General features: G+C 39.0%; 1 protein-coding gene across 3 annotated transcripts in view; it reads left to right on the top strand.

Moving 5' to 3' along the window:
• LOC129764990 (mucin-2) overlaps positions 1-27,684 on the top strand; it is a 200,914-nt gene extending 173,230 nt beyond the window's left edge. For all 3 annotated transcript variants that reach the window (XM_055764709.1, XM_055764708.1, XM_055764707.1), the window contains exon 7: positions 45-27,684. In XM_055764709.1, coding sequence (XP_055620684.1) covers positions 45-1,226 — 1,182 coding nt within the window. In that variant the 3' untranslated portion in view covers positions 1,227-27,684. The remainder of the gene's footprint in view (positions 1-44) is intronic.

Below are 27,684 nucleotides of genomic sequence, written 5' to 3'. Positions count from 1 at the left end.
ATGCTTATGGTAAATTTTGATTCACTGTTGGATTTCTCCCATAGGTTGGCACCGTGAAGAACACCCGTTACATCACCGTCACATCGACCTTCGAGAAGAGTCTGGAGCAGGAAACGGCCACCATCACACCGTCACTAACCGAACCTTTGACGGAGAACATCCTTGCCACGACGACGCATATCGACAAGGAGAGTAATCTGTTGGATTCGAGCATCGCCACTCTTCCGGCGTTGACTTTGACCGGTGAAACGGAGACACCCCCACTTGAGACCCTAACCGAAACATTCAGCACCACTCAGGTCATGCTGAAAACCCACATCCTGCCGGTGATTCGTGAGGGCGAAACTTCAAGTCACACTCTGATTCAAACCTACCACGTGACCCGATTGGTAACCGCCACCAAAACACTGCCCCCGATGGAGTTGTACCACTTCGTTCCCTCCAAGATTCTGAATGAGTTCAACAGCCGGCTCGACGAAGCGGGATCCGAGTTGCACCTGGAGTTGGAATTCGGTGATGAGAACGATGAAGATGATGACAAACCAAAGCGTGAGCGACTGCCATCGGATCTGGATTTGTCCAGCATTGGTTCCGATTTCGATTTGTCTGAGGTTGATAAGACCGGCATCCCGGAGAATATCCGACCAAAGAAGAAGATCGCAAGTCAAAAGGAAGCGAAGACCACTACGGAATCGCCAATGGCCAATCTGACTCCTGATCAGCTCCAACAGCTGGCGCTGTTGAGGCTCCTGAATCCGGCAGCTGCTGCGCAGATTCCCTCGGTGATCACATCCTCGAAACCAGTGATCAAGCTCGAAACCATCTACGAATCCCATGTGCTCCCGATCATCAACGGTCTCAACACAATCTACAGCACTTTGTCGCGACCAATCGGCACCATCACCAAGACCAACTACGAAGTAGTTACTACGACACTCCCAACCCTGCCAATTCCTCCAATCCCACAGCTTCACCCCTTCCAGCAGCCACAGGTAACGTTGCAGTCAACTCCGGTCGTCACCCAAACGGTGGTCACCGAGACGAACAGCAAGATCCTGAAGCTGACGTTCGGCGCCAAGACGGCGTACACCACGCTCTACTCGACGAACGTTGTCCCAACCCAGGTGACCACCTATCTGACGCAGTCCGTTCCGGTGCAGCCAACGGCGGCAGCCTTCCCCGGATACTTCCCGGCGCCCTATGCGCCCTTCCCGTACGTAGGTTAGACTGTAGTGATAGCGATAGCGATCCTAGACTAGTGCAACCAATTTTTTAGGTCAAAATATTTTAATTACATTCCCCCTCCATTTAGTCCAATCTCCCCATTTTCCTGTTATTCATCACATAACGGTACCGTTCGGATAAACGGTTCTAGCACACGCAATGCAATTGCGCCACGCGGTTGCTGGCTAGCGCAGGAAGCAAACGATTTCGCCTGGTTTCCGCAATAACTTTGACGGTTTGGGTGGGGTGGTCAAATTGAATAAGGCATACCCTTAGGCACGTGAATGACTTACACGAGCACAAACCTACCACCAAACGCACCCCCCGATCTAATCGGAATCCGGACAGGTTTTCCCCGAGGGGGAAGAAAAGTAAACTCCTACCCTTCTCGGGAGGTGAGGACTCATGTTGTTTGCTATGTAATAATTACAGTCATTTGATGTATTGCTGTTGTTTATATCAACATCAATTTGCATGATGTACCTTTATCACTTGTGGGGGGGTTTAGCGATGGGAGTTGTTTTTTTTCACCGGAGGCTTTTAGTAACTGGGGAATAATGATATGTAAGGGATCTGAATCTACGCTCCAAATGATGCATTTGTTGTTAAGCCAAACGTAATTGCTGATACAGAATCTATGAACTGGAAATATGAATTTTTAAGGAGGAGATGTAAAGCCAAACATCTTTCGTTTGCTTTCGGAAAAAAAAAACACTTCTGGCGGCATGACCGGATAATTAAATCAGCTGGGATTACATCGAAAATCTTAACATTTTATCATTCTTTCAATCATGCATGATTTTTTATCCTCCCTAAAGCTCATCCATTATAATTTCATAAATACTGATGAGCAAGGGATCTCAAGATATTCAAGAAATATGGTGAAAGGGACAATTCGGTATTCACAATGGCTGCAGAAAAAATATTTTTTGTGTTCAAACCAGACAGAAAACATCAATTTGAGCAGTCGTTATGTTCAAACTTGGATCGTAATCCAATATTTTGACGATCATCCAGTGGTTCAGGATAATTGGAAAAAATTGTTAACGTTGTTCCCGCTATCGTTCTCGTTAGTTTGTGAGAACAATGTTCGGTTTGTCTTCAAAAATTATACAACCATTGCCATTGCAAATTCTTCGTCATACATTTGAGATTATGGGTCTCGATGATTTCATTCTTGAGCACATCTCGAAGGTTTTTATAAGACTAGAAAGCGTCATGTTAGAATCACGACAAGTGTTACATTCCCATCAATGATTAACCCCTCAGCTGTCGGTTGTTCTTGAATACCAATATAGATTTTGAACAGTTATGCCTTGTGTTCAATCTCGCGTTTTTCATCACGATATGAAATCTCACAGAACCTCATGCATGACAAAAGAAAATTAATAGGCTAGGTTGGACCGAGGCGTAGACAAAGTTGTTGTCATCACGCCAAGGTTCGATGGATGACTTTACTGCAGAACTGTGATCAGTGACAACAATCATTCAGCCTGCCGGTTTTCTCATTTTTCATGAGGTTTTTGATATAGTTTTTTTTTTGAAAAGTTAACTTTCATGTAAATTTTGGTGTTATTTTAAGTCAATGATTCATCAGATGCTATATAGTTTTGTTTTCCCTTTATGGCATGTTGAGCATACCACCCCCCCCCACCACCCTTTGACGGGGAAGAATTAAATGCGATAGTCGAGTCGTAGAGACAGATAGCAACCAAACGCCCGAATGACTGTTGAGTCATGTTGACGGAAAAACTGCTGGAAAAAACCAAAACTCATTTCCAATTGAATACGAAGGTGAATTTCTTCGTAGTCCGCTGACTAATTTTTTTTCTCGTCACAACACTTCAGCTCACACAACATGCTGCCTTCCCCTTCATGGTTTTCCCCTTCATGTTTTTTCGAACTTGTGCTGGTTTTGGTTATGAGTGATGGTGAGTTTTGGTTTTCCTCTATGTTTATTTCATATGAAGCTCTGCGATTTGTTTAAAACCCGAAACATTAGTGTAAGGGTCACAGGATTATCCAGGTTTACTATTATACGAAAGTAGTTAAATCAGTTCCGCGTAATTTCATTAAACATTTGCGGATTCAGCCTAAAATGAACTTAAGTGCGCTCTTTGGTAGGAAGCTTAAGGTTATATTCTGCAAATTTTTTAGAATAGGAGTGTATCGGAAAGGAGTTTTAAACTTTCAACCATCAAAATAAAACTGAAAACGATCAGAAAGTGTTTACAAAAAAGAATTTTATTGAAGAATGTAAGGTCATGCTTATTGCTGATTTCTAAAAAATGATCGAACCATAGATTTAACTCCACTCATCAAAGTCTACACAGTAGTAGCACAGTGCCCAGTAACGTTCAATTAGCCACAGCTGGGGACAGTTAGGTGGATTGGGGTCTATTTCGACGAACATGATGTTGTTTTCCAAAAACCATTGTAGCGTGGATTCGGTATAATGTGCCGATGCTAAATCCGGTCAGAATAGAGGAGGAACCTCGTACTTCCTGTAAAGTGGAAGCAATCTCTTCTTCAACATTCTTCCATAGAAATTTGAGCATTTATAGTCCCTTTTGTGAAACTTGTTGACAATCGCATACCACACGTGCAGAGACGGCTTGCCAAACAAGCACTTTTTGGCCGAATTTTTCATCGCAACAGTCGTATCCGCAAATGATACACTCTCTCCAATCGTTTTGGTATGAAATTGAGGTCCCGGTAGCGTTCTGGTTTTGAACTTCTTGGCCAAATCAAGAATAGATGACTTGTTCTTTTGAATATAATTTACAACTTTTCGGTCCAATTCAGGATTACTTACTCCGGGTTTTAGTCTACTTCTGCTGAGATCCTCGGAAGAACACTAATTACCGAACTTTGCGACGATTCGTTAAACACTTTCTGGACAAACTGATTTTTTTTGTTATTTTGTGGTATGTAACACCTTTTCGGGGCACCGACTGTGCAGAAGTTTCGTTTTAGTTTCCAAATCAATCAGCGACATTTCGAAAAAACCTTTATGATCGCGACTAAATGACTTGTACTTCGATTTTTGAATGTCAACAGAGCGTGCTCTGATTACACGACAAAAAAAAGTTTACGCTTTTGTATGTAATATCGTGTTAAATGTTTAAGACTGCTTTTCGATACACTCCTTGTTCCATACCGCTTTCTTAGATCGACCATTTTTTTTTGCGATTGATAAAAGTGACCGTCTTGTTTCAAAAACATTATAATTGTTTGTTCTTCCTTCGTCAGCCAAGTAGCTCTTGCCAACCTTTATTTTATCATCAATAGACTATATTGTTTACCATCAATGAACCAAAATTGAACTGCCGTCTTGGCGCACCTAGTAGATGAAACGTAGTTTAGTCGATATGTTGCTTGAGCCCCGAAAGAACCGCGATAACTTAACATGTCTAGTGCTAAAACGCTGTTCGATTGATTACATCTGTCCCAACCAGTTTGTTGTATGGGTGAGTACAACTTGTATTGTTCTCGTGAACGTGGTTCAGGTATACTACCACTACCACTACCACAAGCGAAACACCGATTAAAAATACGCTCTGGATGTTTTTCTCAAACATTTCTAAAATCCACGGGACTCGGATGAACTAACGTTTAACGAATGTAAACGCAAGCTTTAATCACTTAGGTCTGAAGGCCCGAAAACAGTTACTATTCATTCCTTGATTTCTCAGGGTTCGCGGTCTTCTTGACTGTCTACCACATGTTTTCATTCGGATTTAGATCGTGTGATTGAACTTACCATTGCAAACGTCAACAGTATGTGTTATTTACAGTACGGTTTGTATGCTTAAGACCATTATCTTGTATAAACTGTCTCGTTAGCAGCCTTTCTCAATCCGCATGTGGTAGCTAAAAAATTTAATAATCAACAACGGAAAGTTGGGTCAACTTCGTAACAGGAGAAACCTTCCCTGACTCTAGTATTTCCTCCTTCGTATTTGAATACTATGCTGCCCATGTTTGTATAGAAGACGTAAGCGACAAAATGAACAAAATCGACTTTTTTGCCGTTTTGCATTCTACGCAATGTAATACGTTTGCTCAACATGCAAACAAACATTTTTCGTTTGAAAACATTTGAGCAATTTTGAAAAAATGTTTCCGAAAAATCACTGTGTCACTGTTCGAAAATCAACAATTATAAGTATTATGTGCTAGAATCTAAATCTACATTTGAATCACATTCTTTGTAGAGTCCAAACAAGCCTGTCACGATAGTGTCGTATTAGGGGAAAAGGGGGGAATTTGGACCACCTAAGCAAATCGCCCAATATTTCCAAACCAATACGGTCCAAATAAAAAATGTCACATTGTATACTGAGCTACACTTGTTTTCTCTCAATCGATAATGTTTAATCATTATATCAAGCTTCAAACTACCAAATATATCATAAAATAAAAGAGACGATTTTTGGACATTAAAATTTGATGTGGGGTGATTTGGTCCAGTGTGTGTTTCATCGAAAAAAACATACTTATGTTTATGTAATGTATTTAGAAATAATGTTACAATCTGTAACAGTGTTCTGGGATCGATACCAGGTGTCTCGGCCAGATTCCAGACCAGAAAAATTGGATTGAGACCATCTCGAATTATGCATGGATCTTTTCACTGTTATTCGAGCATTTTCAAACACTGTCGATGATTGGTCAAAGAAAATCCGTTCTTGATGACCTGCGTTGGTCTTTCAAGCTCCTCCTTCTTCCAACGTTGTCTGCCCATCCTCTTTTTGTAATTTAGTGGCATCTGGAATCAATTAGACCAAAGAAAAGCCTCAAATCTGTAGGACCAATTCACCCCACAAAAACATGTCCATGTCACCCCACACAACATCCAAAAATTAAAATGCAATTAATTTCATTTATTGTTATCAAACTTACTGTTTCGCTGCATCAAATTGTTCCTCTTCTGTAGGAGAACAGAACTTTACTGAACAATACACGAAAAGTTTGTTCAATCAGCGGGAAAAACCTTAAAACCACGATCGGAAAACTGACATTTTTTGACAATAAAAGTGCTTGCTGTGTTAATGCTATCGTTTCCTTCGACCTGTCGAATTTTACCAAAGTTTTTTTACGTTAGTTACATACGATTCAACAATAAAAGAAGATGACATTATAAATAATCCAAGTTGAGCCATATTTTTTGAGATAATGGGGTGGTCCAAATCATTTGAGCTCATTTGAGTGGCTCTTTTTTGAACCGCGGGTCTTTTTTGAGCCGAGACTCTTTCTAACTGCGACTTTTTCTTAACCGAGGTTCTTTCAAAAAGCGGCTCTTTTTGAGCCGAGACTCTTTCAAAGAGCGACTCTTTTTGAACCGCAACTTTTTTGAGCAGAGACTCTTTCAAAGAGCGGCTCTATTTTGAACCGCGGCTTTTTTTAAGCCGTGACTCTTCCAAAAATCGGCCTTTTTTGAACCGCGGCTTTTTTTTTTTGAGCCGAGACTCTTTTGAAAAGCGGCTCTTTTTTGAACCGCGGTTCAATTCTAAAGAACCGTGAATCATACGCTCGTTCTGACGAACCGGCTCAAATGAGCGGCTCGTGAGCGCTCGCACATCTCTAATTCAGGCTACTCAAGACGCATCTCATGGGGCAACAATTGTGTGACTCAGATATGACTTGGTCTCAGCTGTTGGATGTCAAAAGGCGTGGTGAGGAATATTGGCAACCATTGCTAAGGTCGTTTGTAAGACACTTTTTGATAACATTCATCAGCGTGTGTTGAGCGCTTTACAATACCAACAAAACAATGTCCGGGATTCGGTTAGCACCCACAATTATAGACTCTATTTTGTAAGCGAAGAACTATGTATCGATTCAAAGAGGAGTTTCGAGGATGAAATTGACGAAAAATTGGAAAGCAAACTTCAACAAAACCATTAATGAACATTATACAGTTAGAGGATTATGAGAAAACCTTTTCATGGTTTATTTTGTTGTATACGACTTTAACAGCCCATAAATATAAAAAATTAATTCTAAATTAAAATAAACCTTTATTTTCATTTTTTCTCTCATTTTTTTATACAGATGTTTTTGCTAAAAATACAGATATACAGATTTTTTCAAAAATTCGTCTAATAATTTTTCATCTAATTATTATTTTCTAAATACAGATGGCGCAGCGAGTAAAATGAGGATGTTTTGTTTTTTTGGTATGAAATTCGTTCAAATTTTCTAGAAAAACCAGAATTTATCTTCAAATTTCCCGGTTTTATGTATTCTTTCCACGCTGAAAAGGTTAGAAAATCATCATTTTACAATGTGCTATGTGTATTACGAGGAATGGCTTGTTATAAGTATTGTAACTTTAATTTTTTTCAACTAAGTAAACGATGAATAGGGTGTTTTGCGCTAAAAATACTGAAAATCCTTCTCGTATCGGCCCCTACATAATCAATGAAATCAACCAATTTGATATGATATCGATTTCATCACAATTAACCATAGTATCAATAACCGGTATGCATTATCAAACTTAAAATTTTCGAAGATTATCTATGACTTTGGTCAAATCGCGTGTTGAAACCATCGTAAATATACAGAACTCCAACTTTCTAACCATATACCGACGACATTCAATGGCTGAAATGAATCTAAATTGAAATAAAATGAATAATCACCACCGAATATTGCTTTTCAGTGCGTAAAATAAACAAACACCCTCGCTTTTGTGATTCTGAGCTCTAATGTAGATGTTGCATGAGCTGATTCAGCTTTGCGTAAATTCGTCAATTTTGTTTTTAATATTATAATTACCTAAATTTCTGCATTTGAATCTTCAAGTAGATTATGAAACAATCAAATCAGTAGTAAAATTAAAATAATATTGGTTCTTAGCATTATAACTCCTCGTATTCGATATCAAACCATCATCTTTATGGGATTGATCGTGATATCGGTAAATCATGTTGCTAAAATTACCAACATTGCGGATTGCCTTTACAAATTCAATTAACTGAAAAAATACGAACCTGCTATTCTTATCATATCCAAGAGTATTCAGGAAAAAAGTACTATCATAGACTCGTAACAAATCCAGAGCACCTTTTCCAGACATTTCACTAAACCTTTTCCAAACCTGGTGATTACGTCTAGCTATGCGAACAAATGTTCATTGATACGATTGATTGTCCGCAAATTGTAAGATTGTAAGCAAAAAGATAACAAAATTGCGTTTTCCCAACACTAATGGTGTTGGTGATTACGTTTCCTATGCAAACATGGGCAGTATGGTTGTGTATTGTGACTTGAATTGTGTTTAACCCAGCGTTTCTCATCGGATCCCGAAATGATCTTTCGTAAACTTTAGTCGTACTTGAAGATGTTTCAGCGTAAGTATCGTAGCTTTTCTGGGGCTTCTACCAAAGAGCTACGTCACATCGAAAGGTCTGTTAAATGTGTTGGAACTAACGGACAAGCTCAACTAGTCTCCAGCCTTCGTTGTTGATGTGAAGGTTCAAAGTTGTAAAGACGTTTGGTGTGGCCTCGCCTTCAGCTGTAGTTCTTCGGGAACGTTCAATGGCTACACGTGGTTTCTGATCGCGGATGGTATGGAACATTTCCTAAGTTATTCCGTTCAAATGTTAAACAGTTGAATACCTAGGTTTGATAATCATCGAGATGTCGTATCATTCGACACCTTGATGAGATTTCAGAAAGATAGTGATACTAGGTTCAAAATCAGCTAAAGAGATTGGTCTTATTATTTTATCGCACGTTTCTATGACTACTCGCATCTTCGAAAGCATCTCGAACTGTGTCGCATAGGTATGATACAAATTGGCGGTAAGGGTACTATTCGGAATTTCCTCCAGGTCCAAACGGCATCAATTTGAACGTCTGACAGTGTTTTTGTGAAAGGAAATGTTTTGGGAAAAATGTTCTATTGGAAATTATAGTATCGTCATATCTTGCCTAAATCACGCCCCGGTTTATACACATACAGTGACTCAAATCCATAATCGTACTCCACCATGCAGATCTCTTTTGCCTTCTTTTCAAAATCGAAAACAAGTTTTCGAAACATTCTATTTAGATAAAATAATAGTGTCATATGAGTGTTAAAAGATTTGCTATCTGTTTTCAGAATAATGGTTTTTATTTCTCTGAAAATGGCGAATGTGTGTGCTAATGTATGAAAATTGACTCAAACTCATAATCGTACGCTGGTTGAAATCTGATCTCGATTTCGGCCAATTTCCGATTTCCATCATTAGTATGGTATCCATTGTTTATTGCAACTATTTTTGAGCTGTCTTTAGCTATATCTACGAGTTTTTTGTGTATTCGGAAAGAATATTCATTAATTTTTCATCAAGTAGTTTTTAAAATCGTTATTTTTAAAAATTTAATGGTTTCTAAATTTCCTACACGGATAACTTCCTCAGTTTTTTGGTGAAATTGATGTCGGAAGATTGTGAAGGAAGATCAATAACTTTTGAGCAATTGTAGTGTGACCATGTACGAACTTTATATGTCTTGAGCTCTCGATCATTGTCTTGGCAAAACTTGAATCCTCGATTCCATCACATTTTGTTGACACATTGCTTCATATTTGCCTTCAGGATGTTCAAGTAAACATTCTGATCTAATACACCATCGTTTTAAACAAAATTGCTCATACATGCACCCTCATATCATCCCTCCACCACCACCATGTTTAAACGTTGCTTTCAGATTTTTTTTTTACGTTTAATTCTTGGCTTCCTCCATACGAAACGATAACCATCGGAGCCAAATATAGCCCATCTAGGGAAATAACATCTTACCAGTAAGACATTGATGTGTTACATGCTGTTTGGAATATTCAAATTAAAGTTACTGATTTCTTTTTTACTGAGAAACGATTTGTCCCTCTGTGCTCAGGCATTCAAGCTGCCCTTCCTAGGCACATTACAAACTTTTTGTTTGCTCAATTTGGTTTTTATCGATGGTGTAATGGATCAGAATGTTCACTTGAACATCCTGAAGGAAAATATGAAGCAAAGTGTCAACTAAATGTGATGGAATCGAGGATTCAAGTTTTGCCAAGACAATGATCGAGAGCTCAAGACATATGAAGTTCGTACATGGTTACATTACAATTGCTCAAAAGTTATTGATATTCCTCCACAATCTTCCGACATCAATCTCAGTAAAAAACTGAGGAAGTTATCTGTGTACGAAATTTAGAAACCATTAAGTTTCTAAAAATAACGATTTTTAAAAACCACTTGATGAAAAATTAATGAATATTCCTTCCGAATTCACAAAAAAAAAACTCGTAGATATGGCCAAAGACAGCTAAAAAAAAGTTGCAATGAACAAGGGACACCATACTAATGATGGAATTCGGAAATTGGCCAACGCCTTCGAAATCGAGTTGAGATTCCGATCAGCGTACGAATATGAGTTTGAATCAATTTTCATACATTAGCACATATTCGCCATTTTTAGAGAAATAAAAATCATTGTTCTGAAATCAGATAGCAAACTTTTTAACTCTCATATGACACTATGATTTTATCTAAATAGAATGTTCCGAAAGCTTGTTTTCGTTTTCCAAAAGAAGGGAAAAGAGATCTGCATGGTGGAGTACGATTACGGATTTGAGTCACTGTATATGCGATTGATACTACAAAAATTAAACACAGTCATCACATTTTGCAATAAACCGCCCAAAATGTTCGACTTCGATTAGTAGAAGTGTCATGGCGGATTCAAAACTATTGAGAACTACGCACAGATTCATCTGTAACCAGACTCTATACAAGTTTCGACTACGGAAACTTGTGTCGACGGCAAAAACGACGGCAATCGAACCTTCTCTGCGTATTGCCAGCTAGAACTTCATTTTTGACCGCGACGTTGACCCCGACTCCAACGTTAAGCTCGATCGGAGAATCAAGCTGGATTTTACCAAAAAGAAGATCCGTGACAGCCACTCTCTGAAAATAGATGGGTTACCAATTCGATGAATACAGTAATCGTTCGCTAACTGGTTCTGGTTTAACTGGACTGCTTTTAACTGAGCGAGCGTTAACTGGTCCTTGGACCAGTTAAAAAACAGAATTTCGTAAACAATCGACGCCATATTCAAATGGATTTGAATGTGATTTCAAATGTTATGAAAATTTACAATATTTTCGCATGACAAAAACATTGATTGAATTAAAGAAAAAATAATTTCCTCAAATTATATTTCGTACCTGCTGTCGCACTCAATGCGAAACTTCGATTGGAAACCTTTTGTTTATCCAATTTCATGATCAACGCGAATCAAACAATTCATTGAAGTTCCCCTCGATTTTATTTGACGTTTTACATACCGAACCAGTTAAAACGCGAATATCGATAACTGGTCTTCCCTTTTCGCCCAGTTAGTGAATGTTTACTGTACTCTCATGCGTGTGTGTGTTTTTTTTTCGCCAGAAAGTTTGCCCTCAAACATCATCAAAATCCTTCGAGAGAAACTAACTATGGCAATTGAATATACAGCTCCAAATTACACGTCCGAATCATTCCATAATTTTAAGTAACCCTGTGGCCGACAAAAAAAAAGATCGGAAACGCTCCAAGTTTTCACAAAAATAAATGACCTCACAAATAAACTAGCAAGAAATGGAGTCATAAAATAAAACAGAACGAGCAAAGTTTCAGCCCCCATTAGTGAGAGCTAGTGGACACTGTGTGTTTGTGTGTGCTGCGCGGGGGCCCGGGATTGGTAGATTGCGAATTGATGCTGACGATAATGCTGATGACGGTGAGGCTGACCATCACTAGGATTCACATGCCTGTTCAGGGGGAGGGAAGAGTGAAAGAGTTTCGTTCAGGTAGTAATGACCACACAGCCCCACACCCAGACACGAGAGGATAAGTGGAGATCGTGATACTCAGCCTCGGCCCATTGAGCTCTGATGTGCGCTGGGCACGAAGTTAGAGAAAATTGACACTAGCCATGAATTTAACTCATCCGTGGAAAAATATGGGACAAATGATACCGATTTCAACGTTCACTAAGGAGTTCTGGGATGGTTTAGAGCGTGGTTTATCAACTGGATAATACCATTTACCATGGCATCTATGCCATGGATTCAATTAGGCAGGACTTGTTCGGCCGCTTGGATTCAAACCCAAACTCATTAGTCGTTGTCAAGGAATATAGTTAAGTAGGGTTTCCTCCATACAATCAACATTGGGTTCATTAGGGATAAATTGTGTGCAATTTTCAATATAAAAAGATGTTATCGAATAATGTTGACTGTCCCTCACTACTGTTTTGGAAAGTTGATCAATTTAGAAATAAGCAAAACCAAATTGTGACAAACATGTCCGATTGAAGTTTCTGATTATTTTAAACAGTACCGTCAACGGGACGGAAGAGAACGGCAAAATTCCGTGTCATGCCCCAATCTATGATTGGCAATTAAACGTAGGGATGACATTACCAAAATTGCTCAAAATATGCCCTGTGTTCATGGTTGAATATCAAGTTACCAAACATATTGCTGTCTAAAAACATCAAAGTATCGGAACCATTCCCATTTCTTATAAGACGATGTCAATTTCTCGCACCAGAAATGGCTCCTTCTCCTCCCCCAACAGAACCTCAATATTACATCATTTAATTTTATATGACTTCGAAGACGTCTTCTGCTTCCGTAAGGGCTCATGAAAAATAAACAGGAAAGTACCAACAAGAACGCTCTCGGTTCCTCGCTTCTCAAACTCCCACCCACCACCTAATTCTGTGGGTAATTGCGAAGGTGAACTTTTCTCATGTCACGCTTCGTTTTCGTCCCGTTTCCTCTTCCTCGCTGTCCTCTCTCTCTCACTCTTGAGTGTCTTTCGAATGCTAATAAACATCTCATTTTTAGCGTGTGGCCCTCTAAAGCATGGCATAAAAGTGTTTTCGCAACAGAGAAATAACGACGACAGCAATGGCAACTGTGAGGAGGAAAAATAATACCTGTTTCAGGCTGTGCTACATGTGATGATCATTGCCGGGGATTTCGAACATAGACACACGCACCCATACATTGTATGCATTTTATGCCCATCTGAACTCGAGCCTGTCCTGATTGTTTCCTAGATTTGAGCCTCATCCTTGGTTGTGCCACCCAGTCAACAAGTTGGCGAGTATCGATGGCGCGGCGGTGACAAGGGTCACCGCGGGGATGACGAAGCACGCAAGAGGTTAACACTTCAAAGGTGAACGTGTGCGTCCCGTTTGATGTGCGGCGACACCTTCACTCTCGGGGTTGGTTGTGCGTTTTCTCGCCCACTCAAGTTCCCATTTTCTTCACCCCCGAAGAATGGCACGGCAAGGGCTTGAAAGTCAAGCTTCGCAAACTCACACATTTCTTGCACTTTTATTTCCTCCCCCCCCCCCTGTCCCCTGTTTGCCGCTTGGAAAAGGTGCGATGTGACGAGGTAACGAAGGAAACGCATCCGGTCTGGAGATTTTTTGAAGTTGTATTGGGACACCTGCGGATTCGCATCGCTTTCACCGGTATCGGTTGGTTCGTGTTCGCGAAAGCGAAAGCGAAAGAAAGGACGACGAATGTCGCTTTTGGGTTTGGGAGAGGAGACAGCAAGGGGAAAATGTACCCCCGTGGGCACAGATAGAGAGCATAGATGTGTGGGACAGACACACTGGTGTTCGCCTTGAATGACATCAAAAGCCCTTCGCTTTGGCAACAACTCTTGGGGCAAGTGAGTGAGGTACACGAAAAGGGGATTAAACCCGAGGGAAAACATTCCCGGAGTAATGGGTTGATATGGCTTTAACTTTTTTACGGCAGGAGTATGTGACATTTGAGTGTGGAGGTAATTAAGAAATTTGTTATTGACGGTAGTCCCACGGATCTGTGAAATATTTGTATTTTACATTTTTGCACAATATGTATACATTTTTCCACAATTAATCAGCGAAGGATTTTTATTCAGTTATGATTCATTTTTTATTCAGTTATGATTCATCTGACATCTGTGGTCTTAATGAATAAAACATCCTACACCTAGGCTATTATAAAATAGACGAACTGGACACCCTTTTTTTGAAGCAGCAGGATGTCTCGCCGAAATCGAATAGGTCCTCCACCAACGAGAAAGTTCGGATCATCGTTGACAGCGGTTCGTTGTATCCAAACAAAGTAAGATGGAATCTATTTTGCAGCAAAGATCTCTGACGAAGAGCTCGTTGACCAGCACGAAGGTCCAATAGTGAGAGTAACTGAGGAGAATCAACTTCTCCATTCAACAGCTTTGATACGTAAACCGCTTGTTGTATTCTGCGCATTCTCTCAAGGGTGTCCAGGTTTAGAAGCTTGCATCGATCCGGGTAGGCAGGAAGATTCAATGGATCGCGCCAAAGTAAATGGCGCAAGGCCAACCGGATGAATCTTCGTTGTACAAGCTCTATTCTCAAGGTCCAGAAAACCACATTTGGTGTCCAAACAACGGAGGCAGTTTCGAGAATTGGTCGTACTAGTGCACAATATACTGACTTCTAGCAGTATGGATCAATAAAATCCTTCGCAATCTTCGAGATAAATCCGAGCTGTCGGTTAGCCGTAGCAATCATTGAGGTGTAATGAGCGTTAAACGTCAATTTTGGATCCAGCAAGACTCCAAGGTCAGTAACTTTTTCAACCCTACCAAGCAAAGCACCGTCAATGTAGTAGTCCAACAGCAGCGGGGTTTTCGAACGATGGAACAATGGAAGGATATTCAAAGGAAGATCAACAAATTGTAATTAATTTGAGATTTTACCTTGAGCTTCCTGAAGATGGGTATCAATTTTTTAGAGTAAAACGAAAACAAAAAGTTCAGCTCATCAAAAACGGTTGGCACGATGTGAACGAACGAATTGTCATTTCGATTAGATCATTTTAAGAAAGGTGTTCAACGCCTCGATTGAAGTCATTCGAGTGGTCTCAATGTCGTCAAAGATGTTCAGTGAATTTTGCCTTAACTTTGGAGAAAAAAAAGTCACAATGTGCCAAATATGGAGATTAATTTAGGACACGGACGACCACAGACGATTTCGAGTCAACAATTGAGGCACGACCAGTGATTTATGACTCGGCGCATTATCATGTAGGACTGGTCGAATTCGGCGGCAATCAAATGCTTCAAAACCCTGAGATTCTTCAGTAACCGATTGTCTCGGTGGAACACGTCTAAGATTGCCAAAGTATAAGTCAACTAAAGGATATGGAGTCGGTAGTCTATATATATTTTTCCTGTAATAATTGTTGTTTCTAGAACCTTGTTTTGCATACATGATCCCACACGATTAGTCCATATTGCAGTTGCGAATGCATGCAAACCAAATAGAACATCCTTCAATATTCCGCGAAGGGAAGAGATTTGTTTTCTAGTTCATTTTTTTGATACATCTTATCGTAGGTATGTGTTCAATAAAACTGTAAGATATTCAAACATTGTTGCAAGTATTTGATTTTCGACAATTTCAGAAACAAAAAATAAGCTTGGAAGCAGCAACACAAACCAGTTATGTCTTTTTCAAGTTTGAAACTGCAGTTCTAGCATCGAAGCAAGGATTCAACTAGCTCTGTCCAACTTCTATAGGATCACCTTCAATGTCTTCAATAGCAACAAATGTAACAAAAGTTTTAAGTCAATGTTTGAGAGATACTCCAAATACGATTTATTCACCGCCAAAACATCAATCCATTTACCAATCGGGTAGGGTGTCACTTTTTTTTTGTTAATTTTTGCACAACTTATTTCTTGACATTTTCCCATGCCTCCAAAGTCCTGAGCCCTTATCGGGAAGCATACCACTTTCCTCGGTGTAAACCCTTCGAACCAGCAAATTTTTGAAAGAAGATCTCATGAGATCCCATTCTACCAACTTTCAATCATCCATCCAATCAAGTAATCGATGTGAGTTCAACCTCTTAAGAACCTCTGCAGGCACGTATCTTGCCCGTTTTGCCAAACTTCATCCCCAAGCGACAAGATGATCAGCCCCCACGCTTCCCTGTGCGCCTTAATTTTCGGGGATCCACGTGAATACAGTATTAGTTGGAGCATACTTCTGTATTCGTTGGATATTTTAGATTATGGATGGCCGAGTCCGTGAGGATGATCTTCGACTCTCCGTTGGATAAGATGAAACGATGATTATGGCCGCGGCTTTTGGCGTGAAGATACTGGCCTCGGAGGCAATGGAACCGATGACCGAAGCTTGCCGTCCGGCCTTGAACCTGCCTTCAATCTGTTTTCCTTCGTTCGATCCGTTTGGGTAAATTCTTGCCTCTGACTCCACCCCGATGGACCACGGGTGACCAACAAATCTACTTTCTGATCCTTGATCCTCTGTTTGGTTAGGAAAGAGCCCGTCAGCAAACGGATGTAGCCCTTGCTTTTCATTTCGAAAGAAGTGAAAGCATTTCTGAGCTCCTACCCATTTAATGCATGATCCGCCGCCAAAGTTTCGAGGGGAGAAGTATTGTTTTTTTCTTCGTAAATCGTGCCAGAATCGATTAAATCGATTAGGATCATCGGAATTTAACCTTTTTTTCGGCGCTGAAGTTATTCCGAAAAATTTGAATGAATGAACAATTAGAGAGCTTCGATTTACGTTGAGTTCATCCAATTCTAGCTATCCTTCGAGATTTGCCAAGTGTTATGTATCATTTGATGAGATCAAACAATTCAACGAACAATTTCTCTAGCTTAAATTTTTTTATGACGGAATGCTTCAATTCATCTTTTTTTCATCTCCGTAAACACGAAGCACTCCGAAACACGCGAAATTCGACTGGTCTTATAGAAATTGCACAAAAAATAATCGTTTGAATAATTCTGTTACTTCCATTTCCGAATAACGAACTCTATCTGCGCTTGGGGTCTACGACGCGGTGATCGAGATTCGATAAGAGATCTACATTAATTTATTTATCAATCCGTTTACAATACGAGATCTACAGTACGGAATAATAATCCAAAGTTCCTTAATGCTCCCTGCTGATACTCTAGGGGTGTCTTTCGCCAACTTGTTTCCTATAAGCTATAGATTCAAGGTCCTCCAACAAAAAAACGTTGCATGACACACACATTTTTACAAATCCGCTGTTCAATTATTTTCACCACATGCGGGGTTCTGACGGATCGCTTGAGTCTAGGTTTTGGTTGGATTTTCCATGACTTGGTCTTCTTGGACCACAGATTGACAGCTAATATGTTACCAATTTTCTGGTTCACCTTGGTTTGTGCATGCTCTCAAGCAAACGATTTTGCATGTCCGTTCCGTACGATCCCTAAACATATACTGATGGTTTGCCGCAGTAAGCCCAGAATTTATGTCGATGCATCTCTTTATTTCCTGATGCATTATGTTATTGGTATTCGTTCTTTTTTTTTTCCTTCGTTCACGGAGACTTTAAATATTATGATTCATTCGTCTCCGATATTCTGTTGGTTTATATTTTTGTCATTCCGAGTTTGTAATTTCTTAAATTTCTTTATAAGGTTCTGTTTCTTCTAAAGATTGAACTAGAAAAGATGATCTGCTGTTTCTTCAGGCTATATTCCAACTTTGGCGGAACTGCTGTAATACCCATCGTTTCGCATCAGTGCGAGGAATGGGAAAATTAGGGGGTTTTTGGGTCGTGGTCGCGGTCACGAATTGAAAGGTAACGGATAGCTCTATTGGGGACAACCTTCGTAACGAGACGATCAAATGGTAGTTGTTCACTCTCTGCCATAACAGCGGGAGTAGGACTTCTAAGAAAGGCACCGAACCAGCCTACGGCTGAAAGACTCTTAAATAAAATTAAAAAAAAGACACCGGCGGCTATCTTTATTAACTTATTATAAACCGGTTCTATCGTTTTCAGCGGTTCTTCGCCACCTCGGCTGAAGATGCTTACTCTAAATGGAATTTTTGGAGTTTATCAAGTGTTTACTGCCCTTAATAGAGACTTCATATGTCCTTTAGTAATAAACCTTTGATAAATTTAATCTAGCTTGGGCTTCTTTCTTGACCGCCTGAGTATGTGGCATGAAACTAAGTTTCTTGTCAAAGGTTACACCAAGTATTTTGAGAGTTTTGACTGAGGGATGTGGGTTTCGAAAATTTTTGGGTTGGAAATTTAAAGTGTGCTTTGGGACTACATATATGGGGAACTTTAGATTCAACCAGAGATATTTCAAAATCAACATATTGGCCCCAGTCTAGAACGCAATCAATTGCATTCTGAAGTCTTTTCTTTGTTGCCGATGCAGCGACGCTAATGCTATCTGCATAAACAAGGATTTTTATGTTGTCTGGAATTTTTGCAAAAAAAGATTGCATAATAACCATGAAGAGGGTTGGTGATATAACCGAGCCTTGGAGAATTCCCATTTTCTTGGATTTTTAGTGAAAATTTTGAGTTGCTGACGATGGTTCTGGAGGTTCTATTCCCTAGGAAACTTTTAACATAGAAACCTAGTCTTCCACGGATCCCCCAGTCGTAGAGACTCTTCAATGCTGGGTACCTCCATGTTCAATCAAATGCCTTACTTAGATCAAGTGACGCCACATCTGCGTGGTGATAACGTCATTCACAGTAGCCTCTAATTCTTTGAGGTGAACTTTGTGCAAAAGCGAACTGTCTTGGATCAAGCAGCTTATTAGTCTTTGAGAAGCGTCGATTCTTCTTATAACGACTTTGAGGTCGTTAAGCGTCGATTCACTATTGTTTAGAGAACTTTTCCGACACAACTCAAAAGAGTAGTGTCGAAAATTATTCGGAACATGTTGGTTTTGTCTGGTTTTGGAAGTGATACTATGGACCCTTCTTACCAGCAATTGCCGTTGGACCATACCTTATTAAAAAGTTGCAATAAAGCTATTTTTCCATGGTAGGACAGGTTTCTCAACATTTGATAGCTAATCTGATCTGGTCCATCTGGGAAAATAATAATACTCACTATTACGGTTGTCTTCATAGACATTCCATAATAGCTTCGAAACAAGTTGACTGGAAGAGATAGTCAGACCAATGGCGGTTGTAAGACCAGCAGAAGAGTGCATTCTGGTATGATAACCATTATTCAAAATTTGAAGTGAGCGGGCTGAAAATAAATCCTCAATTATCGGTCCTCTTCGATGAAGGTGGGTGCTACCCCTGGTATGAGAATGAGCGTTAAAATCACCAACAATCATAAAAGGGGAGCGATGTTGGTTCACTAGATGATCCAATTGATTACCTAGTGTATCCAAATCAGCATGATGTGGAATGTACGAGCAAACAATTGGGAATTTAACTATTAATTGTAATGAAGTGTCAATTTTCAGAAGTCTAGGGGGTCCCTGTTTTAAATGCAGTTGCAACGCCATTTGAAGATAAGGTAGGACCTTCGTTGAAGAAATTTACATAATTTTTTATGTGGTCAAATTCATTACGACATCAGAGAAACTTTTGGAGGCTCACATGATGAAACCCAAGTTCCTCTACGCCTTTTCGATGCATGAAACGTTCTGTTTGAATGACAATTCTAGAACCACTCCACAATCTTCAATCTCCGTTCCCCGTGCAATTGTGATGTCAGATATGACATAATTGTGCTCTATTGATTCCTTCATCACCAAGCGGCCGGATCAAACTGTCGTTGAGAAAAGATAGAATCAGCGGTTGAACGAACCCGGAAGTATATCTTTAAATCTTAAGCGAAAGAAGCTCTCTAGCACCTAAAAATATCATTGAAGTAAATCAGAACACTAAGGAATCCAAATGGTTTCCTTGTGGTAGTCCAGAAGCTGCTTAGAACTGCTCAATGTCGCCGCACGAAACTTGTCAAAAGCAGCTGTTATATCGGTGTAAATAGCGTCGGTTTGAAACCTTTCGATCATACTATCGACAACGCAATTGCAAAAAGACAGCAGGTTCGTGGTCACAGACCGTTGGGGCATGAACCACGATGGTCGCCACTTATGAACTTGAAGAGCGAGGACACTGAAACCTCTCTGTAATTATAGATATTCCTCTTGGTGCGTTTCTACGTGGATCTGGAATATCGAGGCGACTTAACGACATAATACAGCGGCGTCGACAGGCTAGGAAAAGATCCACTTGAAATATACTCGATAGTACACTAAAACGACAAATCTTTGAACCATTGCTAGCTTTTAGATATTCCAACTAACATGAATGGCAGTGGAGGAGTAGCAGAAACATTCGAACATGGCATAAAACTTGTACGATTTTTGTCAGTTCGGATTCTTGCAACGCTTTGAAAGTACAAATTGAAAATCTGAATATCGATCGCTCCACAAAAACGTCCAATTTTGAGCATTTTTTAGTGCATCATTTATTAAGGGATTTTGATTTGATTTTATTTGAACGCTCCTTAACAATCAAAAATGCAAAATATAAAATTTAAAGTATGCCAAGGATTAGTTTATTAAAATAGCTTCTAATTTCCCACACATTTGCGCCGACCGCACGGCGTTTCCCTAACACGGACATCGAAATCGGGTAACCTGACGATGCAATCGCGCCGTGGAGGAAGGTCTCCGCCTCCGAATTGGGCTGCAAGTGGTCGACCACGACTGAAGCGTATATCTTTGGAAACGGATATTCAATAGCAACATGCAACAGTTGTCGTAACGTAATCCTTCGTCAGCAATGCGGTCGTGTCTCAAAATCAACTTGAATTTTTTTTTCCCACCGAATAGGTTGATATTTGACTGGGAATTATTTCAAAAAACAAGCCAAATTAGTCGCAATTATATATTATATAAGGTAGACTCAATGGAACCTTGTAATCTGATGCTTCAATAATAGAAAAAAAAAATCAAACAATCAATGAATTCACGATGAAGATTATAAAATGTCGACATCTCTTCTGGTAAACCCGAAAGCAGTTACAAATTGTTAAAAATAAAATGAAAATTGTAATTTGAATTTTTGTTGAATGCTTAAAACACGCAGTCTTTCAATAAATTCTCTATTTTTTCAATTTCCTGACATTGTTTCAAAGTTTTCTGATCTTTTTTTTTTGTTTTTCTCACATTGATCTATGGACAGAGACGAAAACAACAAAATAAAGATGGCTCAAATTGGGCGATTTCTTACTAGTGCTTTGCGCTTTCCAACACATTTGGCGGTCCATTTTTATTCATATAGATTAATTACTCGGTCGGGAAGGCAGTGTCTTTAGTTTCTTCAAAAGATTCATTTTTTTTTTTGATACGTTTATTGTGGTTCATTTTGGTATTTGGCCCACAAACACCAAGGGAAATCATTGCAAGCTAACACGTGACTAGAAAATGATGTGCGTTTTTGTGGAAACTATGATCTACTATGACAATCACCAGCATACACACAATTCACATGAACTGTTCAATAATTTTACAACGAGTTAAACTTTCCCCATTATTTATCATGTTTTGAAAAGGTAATTTAAGCGGATTATTTCCAGTAATGAAATCAAGAGGAATATAAAAAAAACGTGATAAAATTCACATTTTAGTTGTATTTTCTCTGTTTCTGTGATCCAAACGGCGCAATTAGGGGCTGTCCACATACCACATGAACAGAAAAAAGCACGATTTTACACTCCCCCCTTCCCCCTCAGTGGACAAGCGTGGACATTTTCATACCCCTCCCCCTGTTGTCCACGTGGACATTTTTGCTTATTTAATTAAAATAATTGTGGAAATAACTAGATTGCGCTTACATTAAAATTTAATTCCATTTAAGTTTTTTTTAAATTTCACTAGCTGTACCCTGCCACACTTTGACTATCCAGTATGCCAAGACGGAAACGCGCAATATACAGTTGAACAATCCGCACCCGAATCTACATCACACAATTCCAAAGATTGATCTTGAGCAACGCCAATCGAATAAAATCAAATGGATTTAAAATCATTATCGGATACAATTTTAGTTCACGATTTTTTAAACACTTGCAAAAAAATGTGTTGCTACCACATAGAATACGTGTTCAATCAGAAAGTTGATTTAGGCTCACAGCTTTACATCAGAAGTGTGCTGATTCCATCTGAAAATCTTGAAGCTTCCTGAGGGGTTGGCAGTAGCAACAACAGTCCTTGAAGTGGAGTGTATATTGTGTCATAATATGAGCTCCTTCAGTGGCGAACTTTTCGAGTTTATGAAGCGCACAAAAACAAACAGGACAATTTTATATGCATAGATTTTTTTCCATCAATTAAAAAGAATTTCAAGAACATAAAAGATGGAATAGAGACCATGCACTGATATCTAAACATTCTCATTTGATAAAGGATTGAGGAGTAAAGGGTCGATATTTCTAACCGATTTCGGAACGCCTGTACTTTCGATATAAATCATGACATGAAGACAAAAAATTTAGCATTTTCAAACTACAAATTTCTGGTTTGTGGATATCGTACGTACACATTTTAGTTTGATGTGTATATGCGTTGTAGACACAATATATTGCATGAAAAGATAAAACGTTTGCTTTCAAAGTTTCAATAAATTTTAAAAATATATTCACAATACCAATCCAATCAATCTGATTATTTCGCTTTCATTTGATTCATAGAAAGTTTTAGTAGAACTATTTTCTACAGAGGTATTCTCTATCGAATGATCCGTTTATCCTTTAATTTTGAATCATGAATATTTCATGAAATAATGAACGCACCGCAAATCGATGGTCAAATCTGCCCACTGCAAACTTCTGCAAACCACTGCAAAATATTCTATACAAGGTCCAGTTGTTGCTTTGACGAATGCATTACTTTATAATAGAGTTATAGCGTTTCAAAAATCATTCAAAATTTTCGATGTCGCTCCACTATTTTTTTTTGTCGAGTGTAGTTTTTTGCCCACTCCGGAGTACGATTGGTCACAGGAAATGTCGATTCATTTACACATTCGCGTCACTTTAAGTCATCAGCGCAAAGCGAAACCTTTTACGCAATAGTTCCGGGAATTTTCAGAGGGTACTAATAGCGTATTAGAAAAATTTTCAATGAATATTTTTTAAATTTTTCTACTGCTTATTGACCATTCTTCATTGAGTGTCTAAAAAGGCTTTTAAAATGCTCGCGGGGAAAAACTACCACCCCTATTCTGTATTTCGATCGACTTGATAAAATTCCATTCTGTATTCCGTTCAAGTTGTTTTTGTATTTTGTTCAATCTGCTTCTCTGCGAACATCAAATGGGCAAACAAATAGGGAATGCAAAATTACATCTCGAACGGAATAATGGTTTCGAACGGAATGCAAATCCGGCGGAATGCAGAATCGGTGTATACATCAGAAAACTCACGACTCATTGATTTTTTTTACTAACCTTGCCCGAAAAATTATTTGTAATGCTCTTTGGTTTTCTTCCGCTAAAATGCTTATCAAAACATCACTTATCAAATTCGAACAATTTACTAAAGAACAATTCAACGCCAAATTAATCAGTCGCTGCCCCGATCCTCCCCTTTTTTTTAATTTGTACATTTTTGGTTTGAAATCTGCTGCCCGATTGAAATAAGTTTTTGAGAAATCAATTAATTTAATAGAAAGTTTATTGATTCCTCAAAAACATGAAGAAATGTTTAACCCATTTCCGGTCAAGCGTTCGAAAAATCGAACAGCAACTTTGATAATTTTCCATGGCTTTGGAAGGTAAGGTTTTGGTATCAAATGATAGCTCAATTTATTAGCCATCAATTTCATTCGATTCTGTATATCTTTATTGTACAATAAATTCTGATTAAAGCAACTATGTGCGACTAACATAACCTAATAAAAAACAAAACCTTCTAAAATGCAAAAATATGTAAACTTCCTTACAGTATTACTTTGATAAAAGAACACACATTGTGATGTAGAAAAAACCGTTGGATTGAACCTCCTACAGGATCATAAATGTAGATTTTAGCCAATGTTTTTGTTTGGCGATTGTTCGGTTTTTTTTGTCATTTTCCGAAAACGGAAGGACGGAAAAAAATAATTCTTGAAGATTTGGGTTTCTGTAACGCCAATAATCAAAATTACACCAATGGAGTTTGGTATGAAAAATCTTTTTACAGCTTGACGTTAATGCAATGAGGTACATATAGAGGTGGAGCAGTAGGCGAAGTGTATCTGTATTGGCAAGCCAAATATCGTGTCGTAATCATTTGCATTCAATATGGAATGTATATGGAAGAAAGAAAACAATGTTGAAAGTACTTACGGTTGCATGATAATTTGAGCCAAAATTCTCATGAAATCATTCAACTGGTTGTTTTTTAACAGATGACAATTATATCGTGGCTTATTTCGATTACTCATGTGGCAAAAAGATCCAGAGAGCATTCGTATGCTTAGTTCTCGAAGGCGATGAAATTTTGATTAATTGGCAATTATTATCTCACAACATACACACCGACACTGAGAGCCTTCGAAACATCAACTTCATAACGGTAAAATAATGAAACTTTGTTTGTTTCTATGAACGTGGGGAGTGAAAATGGCACATGGAAATATCACTTTTATCCGTCTTTTTCGACGACATTTCACAAATATTCACTTCACGCTATCACATTAGCCTCATATTCAGCGGGAGCTCTACAAAAATGTACATTTTTAATTGATAAATTACTTCCTGAAAATAGCATTTTTACATGGATGTGGTGGGCAATCAAAGATAAATACAATGACTGACGTCACTATTCGCGAAATAGTCATGGCAGCGCATGCTATGTCGCTCGAAACTCGATCATCTTTATTACCTTTTTTCCAGGACATTGAAGTTAATGGGTTAAACTGCTGAGAAAACTTTCTCATAAATTGAATAGAATATTGAAAACTATTATATCTGTTTGAAATATTGTTACATACAAGTTGTTAGGTAGCTGATCCGAAATATTTCAGGTGATAGAGGATCGTATTTGATGGAAAAAAATCTTCCACGCTTATGGCCAAATCTCATCTACGAAAAAATTATTGAACTTTTCCTTGAGACCGTTTTTTTTTTGCCTTAAACTGACTTTAATTCAAAAATTACGGTGCTTAGCACGATTCAATTGCTTTCATTTGAGAAAATTGTGCATAAATTATGTTGTGAATCATTTACATTTTTGCAAGATAAAAGTATACCAGTGTAGTGTCAAGGAAAGAATGCGCAGAATTTTTCATCAAATATGATAATTGAACGAAAATGCACTGCTCACTGAAATGAAGGGAAGGTAAAGGAAGGTATTGAATTAGAGAGACTTTAAACTCTGAGAGTTCATTCGTCTCTTATAACTGAAATGAACCGTTTTGCCCAACTTTATACAGTGTGGAGTGTCATCTCCATCGCGATTTTACCTTTGAAAACAAGAATTTCAAACACTCCAGCCTACTAATTTCAAACACTAAAAGCCTACTACTCTCTCTACTACTCTCAGCAGCTTTCATTGAATTTATGATTATGTCACATTGAAACTGTGAATCAATTCACAGCTTATGGGCAGATTCGTTCATATCTTGTATTGTAAATCCTCCTTCACAAAAAGGACCACTCATCAGAGCAAGCTACTCTGGAACACCAATCCGCGCGATCCTGCTTCGTATAGCGCCATAAATTCTTATCCCAACAATCGACTCTCCAAGCCCCATCACCTCGCAATCGAGAATCAACAAGTTCCATCCCGGCCCTTCCCCGGGGGTGAGAACTGTATTTGGGTGTAGGTGTATGTGTGTGTGTGGAACAACCGATTCGAAGTGTGTAATCGAGTTGGGTGACACGAAGGGGGCAAAAAACCAACAAAACACATTACATCGCTAAGGAGAAAATCCAATCCGACATTTTTGTTTCATTCCAACCGTGTGTCATTCCATCGTCCTCGTCGTTCGCTCGTTCGTTCGTCTGCCTGGTTTCCTTGGAGAGCCTGGCGTAGGACGCCGAACGAACGGGATGCTGGCCGGCGGCGATGGTGGCGGGCTTTTTTCACCCAAGAAAGCGCGAAACGGAGTGAGCGACGAGACGAGAGAATTAAAAGCCAACATGTGTTCGTACAAGAAGCTTTCGCTTTTAATGGCGGCATTCGCCCGGCTTTTTTGCACGGTAAAATTCTGGCCCGGGCGTATTTACACTTCACGGGCTTCATTTTGGATGGAAAAATATTGGGGCAAAAAAACCTTGTGCTGCGTAACAAATTTATTCAAAGCGAGACTTTGATATGTTCAAACACGACGATAACCTCACTTTTGCCGCCAGTGTAATCGTTTTGCGATGCTTTCGAGCGGGTGCTGGTGATGTTGTCGGAGAAAGTTCGACGCTCTCTTAACTCCAGCCTCCGAGTAATGCAGCCCCTCCATCCCAGCCAAGATCTTGTAACGTGACGAGAGCCAACTTGAAGATTCATGGGGAACACGGCGCAGACGAGAAATCGGGTCCCGAACGGCGAACATGAGTTTCCTTTCAGCCGGAAAGTATTACCAACTATCAAGAGTTCTTTGTTCGGTGACGAGTCGCCTGTTCGTTTAATGTTGGCAGGCCCTACCGCTACCAGCAGCAGCAAACTTCATCAAATTAATTATGTACCAGCGCTCCAGTTTAATGCAATCGATTCCGAGGCAAATTTTGATTGCGCCAAGCTAGAATCCGTTTCCGAAATGCCTGATCCCCCTCACCTACGGCGGTTAACAATCTTGAGAATAGCATATTTTAAGAGTATAGGTTAGGGTTTTTCGTTTTATCTCTTTGTAATACTCAGTTCTTTAAGTTTTAAGTTGCTTCGTGCGTTTTGAGCTTTGAATTTTAATCTCCTCAACACATTCCATCGCAAATAATTCGACATTGGAAGGAGAAACTGAATGATTACGTTTTGTAAATATAGCCTAGGATTACACCAGTTCTAATTAATCCCTTTTTCTATTTTTATCCAATATCGTTCATTAACTTTGTTCTTGCTATCGCTTCGCTTATGAAACCGAGTTCTACGAATTGTGGGCACTGTTGCTGTTTCCCCTCTATAGCCGGATCGAAACACAACACCAGTCGGTGCTTTTGTAAATATTTATTTTGTTTTATTTCTTTTTTTAACTGATGTTTACCGTCTCTATAAATAGCTTTCTCCCTACGATTAGGTAAATATTGACCCAAAAGAAAAATCTTCATCCCGCTGGTAGAAGAAATATAATGCTAAATAGATGTAAAGTTTTGCGCAATACTCAAACTAGTTACTAGGACATATTATGTGTAAGCCAGTTTCGATTCGATCGCAAATTATATTACATATCGTTAAATATTGGTTTGCGTGAAGCGTTTTTGGCCCCATCCCTATACTCCTGTTGTAAATATCCTTTTATATAGAATGAATAATTCAAGAATGTGAGCTGTTAGTGGTGACGAATGATATACGAATAAATATATATAATTTTTTATATGAGCTTTGGACGATCCAACGAGAAATTTATCGAATTATATGTATTTAAAATTTTTAATAAAAGTTATTGAATCTAAA

This window comes from Toxorhynchites rutilus, chromosome 2 (assembly GCF_029784135.1).
Source record: "Toxorhynchites rutilus septentrionalis strain SRP chromosome 2, ASM2978413v1, whole genome shotgun sequence".
Taxonomy (NCBI): domain Eukaryota; kingdom Metazoa; phylum Arthropoda; class Insecta; order Diptera; family Culicidae; genus Toxorhynchites; species Toxorhynchites rutilus.
The sequence above is the reverse complement of the archived record's forward strand: the minus strand, read 5'-3'. Positions and strand labels throughout refer to the sequence as shown.